Here is a 9,611-nt window from a genome sequence, read left to right as displayed (position 1 = left end):
AACAATCACACATTCCCATTATGCTCCTCTAGAGAATCCTCTCAAGTAAAAACTCACCTTTCATAGCCTATTTCTGTTGTGATGAAAAGAAAACCCTAGATTCTCTAACACCTACATTGCATAGTCCAAGAGAAAAGGGTTGATGACTTGGGTCTATGCGGGGGTGTTGCCTATAGATCTTCTTTTTTATAGGCTCGTCTACACGACTAGTATGCCAGGGGTTGAAGTGGCCAGCACGGATAGTGCGTCAAGATTTTGCGTTGGTTTGACCTAAATATATGGTGTGGAACCCATAGAGAGAGGTGAAGCGCCCACATTCGCAGTGTGACACAGGATGGAGGTGTTCTACTTCGTTTTTAGCAAAGTGAGATTCTCTCTATCCATAGTAGGAGCGGACGGATGAGTGGATCGCTTGATCCCACACAGCGTCCAATGCTCTTACAAATTATTTTTGGTATTAAGGTTATGATGTACTCATCTTTTTGTAGCATAAATTCATGATGTGCTTGTTTCATTTAGTTGGGGCATTGAAAGATTCTTCATTGTGTTTTCAGGTGTCCATCTATGAACTCTATTTCACCCTTCGGTACTCCCCTTCTCTCTTCTATGCAAGTGCGGTGTACACATGTATTCATTCTCCACTTGGCCTTAATCATATACATTCAGGGGTAGCACTAGTTGCTAAGTAGCCCTAGGTGCAAACCGGTCATGACTTAAGCTCCATGCTAGATCGGACATGAGAATTCTCTCCCCTATGTTGTTGCTTCCGCACTTTGATGTACATGAAGATTGTTATGTTGATGGAAAGTGTAAAATTTATAATTCTTATGTAGATCCTTAGGGAGGGGATGTCTCATTTTCTATTGAAAATGGTCACAAGCTGCTTTGATAGTAGATGGTGAAGGTTGTTATTGATAGCTCCAAATGTGATACCAAGGAGGGTATGACACTTTGCGTCTAGGCCGTGTGTGATATAAAAAGTTATACTCTAGCTAGCAAAGGATATGGTCATGCAAAGCATAGTTAAGCAGTAAGACGTTACCGATGCAAGTATGCTAAAATTGACATGGTTGCAAAAGGCTTGCATAGTTTTATATAAGACAAATAGCTGGTGCACGTGTTACTATGCATGAGGCATAGTTATTTCAAAATGTAACCAATAACTATGCATCATATGACCACTATCAAAGACAATTTGAGTGGATTAACCAAAGCGAGGGCCAAAGTGATTGAGGGTAGCCCATAGATGCAAGCATGAAGTGAAACGAGTGTGGTTGCAATAGATTTTTATTTTTTTTAATTGACTTTTGACGAGCCAAAGAAAGAAATTGTTAAACTTAACTAATGTTCGAGCTACGTTTATTTTATCATTTTAGCATTGCCCTCTCTCGGTAGGCAATGCCAAAAAAGAGAGATATGGTCTATCCTTTGGGTTTGCTAAATGTGTTTCTAATGCTTCCAACGCTTGAATGCTCACTTATATGTCCATAGTGGTGACTATCTCTTGCAATAACGACACCAAATCTACGCAGTAGCGCTAGCCTTTTGTACCTCACAATTTGATGCAAGGCTATGCCTGATATGGTTTAGTGATTGGGGCTTAAAAGCATCATGCCACCACAAGTTCATCGAGTCTCCACTTATGCATGTGTCAAAGATTAGCAAGCCAACAAAGCTGTAATGGGCCATTCTAAGGCATGTAGATGTAGGGCTATCTCCAGCTATGATCACCCATGCATGCATGTCGAAGGCACAAAGCATCATGTAAGATGTTGGCTTGAGATGGATATTGAAAATCAATGTTGTGCATAGTGATGCTTTGATCAATTTGCATTATGCAAGACGATGACCACAATAAACAGATTCATGATGGGACTCATAGTTAAGGAATATTAGAAAGCAAGATATTCTTGGTAATGCTTTGGTCTACATGTGGATGGTTTGGGATTAAGAAGCAAGAAAGGCAGCATCCTTGCCAAGGTTCTACTTTCTACCTACACTCGAGAGTCTTTGTCACTTCTTGAATCATCAAGGGTGAGTTCATTTAGAAGAGGTTAAAGCCCCTATAAATAATCAACTCAAAAATTGCAAACTATGTACCTACAGTGAGTAAATCCCCCCCCCCCCCCCCCCCCCCCCCAAAAGGATAGTCCTGCAGTGAGTAAGGCCCTTGGGTTCACTAAATCCCTTGGCGACCTGCAAACATGTTCTTAAGTCCTTGGGGATAGTTCCCATACGCCTCCACCATGGGGGTTGGGTGTGTGCATGTGATGGGATGCCACTCTCCCGACCTATGAGGCCGTTGTACATAGGGTGTGTGCGTGTGTTTCAAAGTTCTTGTACTCTATAAATAAATTAAAAAATGCATAGTCCATGACAAAATCCCTCTCTCTCTCTCACACACACACACACACAAAACATGTCTTGAACTCAAGACTCGTAAAATAGATCTGTGACGAATCTTGGGGGACTCGGCTCCTTTAAAAAATTTACAGCATGATGAGGCATCTATCGCAAGTGGGGTTGTCGATGATGATGCCCTCCAAAATCCACACACTCACGACACGCCTCACACCTTCCAGGAAGGCATCGTGCGTATGGAAAGCACACTTGAGCATTACTTCGCAAATCCCAAGTTTGACTCAAGAAAAGAACGCCCACCATGTGGTGAGCAAATGCTGCTCCTTTCCTACAGTGAATAAGCCCCCCCCCCCCCCCCCCCCCCCCCCCCGGGCGACAAAAGCAGAGCGCCGAGAGAAGACAAAGGAGCATCTGTGAAGATGAACCGTACAGGGCGGCACCAACGCCAATACCCATTGCACCATATCCAATGAAACAATGCTTATCAATACTGATGAAAGGATGGTTGGACTGTATCAATCGTCCATCCACGGGGGTGTCAACTGTGCAAGCACAACCATGTGTATATAGCACATGAAGCTCGACAGAAGGGCCATTTTTCTACATTTAAGATTAAGATACATCAGGGTACCAATCAAAGACAGATTGACGAGAAAGGAGTGCATTCTAAACATGAAAAATCTACAGATATGGTGGATTTTTATTAGGCCTTGACTGCACGTGGTATGGAAGGTTTGCATATAGAGAGCCATGAGTATCAGCTGTCTTTCAAGGATGTAGGTGGGCACAGATGCTCCTTTGTCTTTTTCTCAGCGCTCCCCTTTTACTGGATGTCTTTGGAAAAAATGAGAGGGCATACTGTTCCAGAAAGGTCTTCCTCAGCTTAGCCTTGAGCAGGGTGAAGATCACGTTAGCCAGCAGCAAACCAGGAAAAAATATACAAGAAAATAGTTCAAAAATTCTGCAAAATTTCAAAACTTTACAAGTATGTCCAATTTTACATCTTTACAGGGAGGAAACCTGGTCTTTTAGGAAATGAAAGGATTTTCCTGGACATTGAGTAGGCAAGAGGGAAGGCCTTATTTGATAGAGCCCAGTAGTCTCATTTCCCAAATTTTGCATTTCTTGAATCTTTTGCCAGTGCCATATGGTCAGAGCACATTCCTCCTTGCCCACATTACACAAAGACAAAGACCAGCATTGCAATTTGTTGGTGAATCCCTAAAGGAGGGAATGATGTACAGCCAGAACAGACTTTCACTCTGCCTGAATTCTGTACGTCATCATCCACATCAACCTTCTATGAAATAATGAGACAGCTACAACCAATAGCCATGGTAGTAATGAACAGTTTCTTCAAAATTTAGGCTCCCCACTTGATCTTCGCCAATATATTATGAGCATTGAATTACTTAATGTACAAAAAGAGCCCTGATCAGGCGCCCAATGCCGCTCCACTAAATGTGCCATAACACGAATCAGCATAATATCGCTGCAATGGGACCAAAACTAGCTGACAGGGGCAGCCTTGCTGTTCCTTGCTTTCGCTTGCTGGTTCTCCAGCTTTGCCTCTAAGAGCCGAGCTTTAAGGCTATTGTCTTTGAAACCTTGGGCAACACTCTCAAGGCTCGCCTTGCTAGATCTAGCAGGGTCATGTGATGACCATGAGTGAGTCCATTTGCGAGTAGGACTAGATGGGAAGGTGGCAGTTTTGCTCCCAGAAGATAACAACCCACCACCATCCTGAGCTTCTGATCTAGGATCTCGTGGCAATTCAAAGATTTCAAGCTTTAAATCCATCATATCTGCAGCCCCAGTGGTCTCTCCTTTAGAGCGACTTTTAGATAAACTATCCTTCTGTCCAGAACCACTCCTTCCCTTTGAATTCGACCCGACACTATCTTCATTACTATCGAGCCAAAGACTAGGGAAGGCGCCATTTGACCAAGCCACTATCCCCTTACCCAAATCCCAATCCTTCTTCAACTCTCTCTCAGACTCTCTGCCTAGCGGATGCGACTCAACTTCTTGTATCTCACTTGTGATGCTTTCGGGCATCATTGCTTTGCCAAAACTGCTTGATATCCTGTCCAGCCTTAAATTACTCATCTCCCCTTGCTTCGAATTGTTGTTCACTTCATTCTGCGATCGTGGAAATGACGCAACAACACTGGGAGAGTGTTTGCCATTTGCTGACACCTTCGACTTCATGCTGTTGCCCTGGACTGATAAAGGACCTTCATGACTTCCTGAATAAGAAGATATTCTGTTGAGCTCAATTGAATGGAGATCGTCATCGAGAGAATCTTCACCTTCCAACAATCCAACACCAATCCCACTCCTCTTCTCATCCAACAGAACATCAGCTGGAGCCTTAGTGTTCTTGCTTGGCTGATGGCTTCCTTGCTTGAGCTCATCATCACCAGCACAGACAACTGAACTGGCAGCCTCCTCCAAGCTGGATACAAACTTACTCGCGTCACCATTGTTACCTTCATCAAGAGACCTTTTGGCTCTTAAGAATGCTTCAAGCTCGCTTCGGAGCTTGTCTAATGCTGCATTCTTCTCCTCCAATTCAAATCGAGCCTCCGCCAACTTCATATGGACCCTCTCCTCCCTCCAAACCTCCGCCATTTGAAGCATACGGCGCTCCTGTTCCACTTCCTCCCTATACTTTGCAGATTGTTTCTTCAATTCCTCAACCTGGGCTTTGTCTTCACCAATCTCTCTTGCTAGTTCGTCGCACACATCCTCCATTAGCTCTCTGGCTTTTTTCTCCCTTTCAAACTCCTGCATAGTTTTCGTGAGAGTCTTTCTGGTCTCACTCATCTCTTTGGACATTTTTTTGTGTTTCACTTCCAGTTTTATGTTAGACTTCCTTTCAATCTCCAACTCCTCTTTGAGAGGTTTAACTGCGACGAGTACTGCTTCTTCAGCTCGATCCTGCAACATCTTTTTCTCATCATCAAGCTTTTTTTTCATCATCTCCAAGTCTTCGTGATAAGAACTCTGCTCCTTCTGCAGCTCTTTAATGCTGGCCCTCGTCTTTTTCAGTTCCGAACGCAAAGAAGCAACCAGTGATGTGCTGTCATTATACTGCTCCTCCAAGGACCATATCTGGTTGAGCACCTTCACTAATTCACAAGATAAAGTGGATCCGTCTTCTTCTTCCCGTAGCTGAACTACGTCTACAGCCATAAATCGAGAAACCTGAACACAAATATAGAATCCATTGGCAATCTTGACGGAGATCCTAAATACTTTTAAAAAAATTTAGGGTCTAGGGTTTATTGTTCAGAACGACGAGGCCCGGGGGTAAGCCCTGTACCAGGCGGTGACATCCACAGCTGATTTATTCCAGGTAAAAGGTGTAAAATCATTCAGGTGCTAAACTTTTCAACAATTTTCACTTTTTAATCTCCAGATGCTACATAGATTCTCGCTTGGGAGGAAGGGGGGTGGGATTTGTTTCAAAAGGGATTATTTGGCCCCAATTTTACACAATTTTTACAAATATGCCCTTTCGTTTAACATAGCAACAGAAGGGATTATTTGGCCCCAATTTTTACACATTTCTAACATATCTTGGGGTTCCAATCAAATGGGAGATACACCGATTTAACAGGAAAAGGGTGCATTAAATTCATTAGAAACCCACAAACTGGGGCTTTTTGAACTAGATTGATGAACGCAATAAGGAGGGTTAAAATAATGAACCTCCTGGACACGATCCAACCTGCCCAAATATTATTTTGGTCCATTGCTTAAGTAAGTGGCCCTTGGAAACAACCAGAGTGATCGCATCTTTTTGAAGCGATGACGCAGGTAACGAGCTGCCCGGAAAGTTGCTTCAGCACATCAAGATGTAAACAGAACCTTCCAAGCACTCCATTGAAACATGCTCCTCTCCACATGGTATTTGAAAGGACCAGTTCAGACTTCAGGATGCCACTTAACAAACACTAAAGTGTTTCACCTTTGACATGATTACACTAGAAAACACATTATCGAGACTACGCTTCAGCCACTCCACGATACAAGGGAATCTACTAGGTATGGATGCAATTATATCCTCAAATCTTACCAACAAAGGGAGGACCAGTTACAACTCATGTGTCCATGGTGGCTCCTAACTACCCAATGTAGTCTACCTATGATTTTCATCCGCTAAATAAGCATTCTAATGGATGAGCCATATTTGCCAACAGTGTACGCACATCGCTGCATGATCTGAATGAAATACCGCTAACATTTATCAACAAATTCAGTTCCATTGCACTCAATCATGGAGAACCAGAGATGAACAAACTCAACAGATTTTCATCCCTACCAAAATGATGGATTCAAACATAAGAAAAACAATAAGAAGGCTGCTCACCGCATGTGACATCAGCGAGCCTGAGCTACGCGAGTTTGACCCCTTTGACAAACTTATGCTAGCTTTGGGCTGCTTCGAGGATCCCCTTTTGTCCTCAACACTCCGGCCCTGGTGGCTTCCAAGGGCCTGCTCAGCTGGCTCCTCCCTGCCCTTGTGATGATGTTCACTGGATACCAAGCCCCCATGATGCTGAGACTTGAGCTTATCTTTAACTTGATGATGAGAAGAATTGAAGGCACCCTGCATCTCCCAAAGAGATGCTGCTAACTTCCTTGCAGACACCATGTTGCGCCCGTTCCTACTCTGGCTGGCGGTAATTCCCCTTGTGAGGAGGCTAGGGTTTGCATCAAAACTTGCAGCGTCCGTGGCACCTTGAAATGGAATGTCATACATCTTCCATGAAGGGACCGGAGTGCTGGGACCACATTTCTTACTGACTGCAGAGCTAAGTAGAGCCCGCTGCAATGGGAGGGGAGACGATTCTATCTTGGCGTACTTGCCCTCCATAGCTAGGGTTTCTGATGGCCCCATCTTCTCCTTTCCAAGAACGAGATTGAGTGCAGATTTGCACGCAGGGTCATTCGTCTCATCCTGCACGTCCTCTTCTCCATCTGACGCCTCTTTTACATGGAAAAGTCTCCGGTGGCTTGCCTGCTTGAATTTATGAGGCATCGAGAGAATGAGAGCATGCGAGTAGAGTAGAGAGAGAGAGAGAGAGAGAGAGAGAGAGAGAGAGAGAGAGCGAGTGTGTTTATGATTTCAGCAGACTATCGAGGGTGCTCGCGTGCGAGCATGGGAGACTGAGTGTGTCTGTGTGTGTGTGTGAGAGTGAGTGAAAGAGAGAGAGAGAGAGAGGGAGGGAGGGAGAGACAGGAGGGTCGCCATAGGCCCATAGCTACCGTGAATAGAGAAGAAAGGGGTTAAGGTAGCTCGATGAAGCCGCCGGCACCTTCTTCCGTGCCACGTCAGTTAGCAGGAAAAAAATCGCATTCGCAATCCAATGGTTTGTTTGGTTCTCAAAAGGATGTCAGTTAATAAACTCCATGATGCCAACCATTCAGGGTCGGCCACGTTGTCAAAGCGATGTCCACATCTGCGTGCTGAACCACTGACATACTTACGTGCTGATAATTCATTAAAAGTCATAATTTGGACACGATTGGCCCCTGGGCCCTGGCCTTCCCAGGCTCCCCTCCGGCAAGTTGGCATCATTGCCCACGGCCTATGTCAGAGCCTAAAGGCCTAGGTAGTAGGCACTCGCTGCCCACGTCACCTGATGCATTTCCTAGCGTTCACCCTCTCATTGTAAACTCTGCCAAACGAGGTGGAATTAGGCTATGGTCACGTGCAGCTTAGTTTTCCGTAAGGCAGCTTTTTAGATGTGTCCACCAGCTTTGTAGGCTAACTATGCCTAAAAAGGCATAGTTGCCAAACGTTGCCAGGTAGCCATAGCCTCGCTCTGAGTTTCTCTCTCTTGCCTGCGCCCGGCTCTCCTTCTCTCTACCTGCTGCCCTCGGTCTCCGTTCTACGCTCCTGTCAGAAGTCCGCTAGGCTTACAGGTAACTAAGCCTCGCGTGACCACGCTCTTATACAAACCCCCGCCCTCGTCTTCTATCTCAGTAGCAAGATGGCTAGTGGCCCTTCCCCTTGGGACTCGGGAGGTCGTTCTTTTTTGGGGAGAAAGCATAATTGAATTATAGAGTCAGCATTGAGCAACAAAATACAAAACCCCCAAGATATGGAATGGGAAGATCCAAAGAACAAAGGGACATGACTTGTACACATCATGAGACTTCCAGCCGAGGCAACACCTAAGCCTAACTGTACGATAGACCTTGGAGAGTTAGGAACTCCGCACTTGCCATCTCAGCTCTGTCATACATTGAATACTATTACATCAAAGACATCACAGTTAGAAGAGGGTAGATGAGCAGTAAGATTGTCTAGCTTTAAATCTAATGAAAAATTGTGCTAGCCAGCATTGCCATGTAGAGTCCCTCCATCCAAATGTGCCATAGCAGAATGTAGTAGAATATTTCTAGTGTATATATCATTGTGAATGAAGTTGTGACTATGCACTAATTTCATCGTCTACAGAACAGCGTTGCAGATCGGCAAAATGTTGTCTATGAATTGTTGTACAGTTCTAGATGTGTGTTGAAACTCTCTGATTGCAGGCTTGCTTCCATCATGATGACATGCCTGAATCCACTGCTCAAGGTGACCTCCATTCCAAAGCTTGAAGATCAACATATGCCTTTTGCTATAACGAACAAGAGCACATGGAAATATCATGCCACGATGCTAAACAATAGTAGCAGTTCCTTCCTCTAGCACAATTTGTAATGTTGGCTTGCTTCCTATCTGGTCCTTGTAGATCTTTGCCGCGTAGACAGGATCTTTGAAGAGAGGATGGGCCACTCAAACTTGTTTCACATTTGCAAAACGTCCTTCACCTAATTGGGGTGCTTGCAAGTGAAAGATAGAATGCTCCCCAAGTAAGTGTAGGACAGGAGGACATGTAGTATCATCCAGGTGTACAGCTAAGGGCTCAACACCTGAAGGAGGAGGCACATCCTCTTCTGTCCTAGGACGTTTTGAAGAGCCTTTGACCTTATCCTTGCTCTTCAATTCTAAATGTAGTTGTGCCACAAGGTGCATTTGCTCTTTGATTCCAGGTTTGGCTTTGATTTTTGGATTAACCATACTCTCAAAGCTTCTAGTGACATGGCCTAATAATTGCTTTATTGTGTTATGCATTACTCCATTAGTGCGCAAAGCTCGGTCAAATGAAATAGGGAATGCACTGCACAGTTTCAGCCAACACTGTTCCACAAGTTCAATCACAAAATCATCAAACTTTGCCTGCAGT

At 44.5% G+C, this 9,611-nt stretch overlaps 1 protein-coding gene across 1 annotated transcript; it reads right to left on the bottom strand.

Moving 5' to 3' along the window:
* Positions 1-3,294: 3,294 nt before the first annotated feature.
* On the bottom strand, positions 3,295-7,712 carry LOC147453884 (uncharacterized). Its single transcript, XM_086515950.1, has 2 exons — positions 6,740-7,712; positions 3,295-5,571 (listed from the first exon to the last, which is right to left on the bottom strand). The coding sequence occupies exons 1-2, from the start codon at positions 7,409-7,411 to the stop codon at positions 3,871-3,873; spliced, it is 2,373 nt and encodes a 790-aa protein (XP_086372076.1). The 5' UTR covers positions 7,412-7,712; the 3' UTR covers positions 3,295-3,870.
* Positions 7,713-9,611: the final 1,899 nt, after the last annotated feature.

The sequence above is a fragment of the Adiantum capillus-veneris genome, chromosome 7, assembly GCF_014529385.1.
Source record: "Adiantum capillus-veneris isolate H3 chromosome 7, ASM1452938v2, whole genome shotgun sequence".
In the NCBI taxonomy this organism is placed as follows: Eukaryota; Viridiplantae; Streptophyta; class Polypodiopsida; order Polypodiales; family Pteridaceae; genus Adiantum; species Adiantum capillus-veneris.
Note: the sequence above shows the minus strand (reverse complement) of the source record. Positions and strands in the feature narration are given on the sequence as shown.

What these genes read in the sequence shown, in the direction of transcription:
- LOC147453884 (XM_086515950.1), bottom strand. Translation starts at nt 7,411, where the DNA reads ATGCCTCATAAATTCAAGCAGGCAAGCCACCGGAGACTTTTCCATGTA. An exon ending in GCTCGCTGATGTCACATGCG is followed by an intron (nt 5,572 to 6,739) that starts GTGAGCAGCCTT and finishes ATTTGTGTTCAG; the next exon opens with GTTTCTCGATTTATGGCTGT.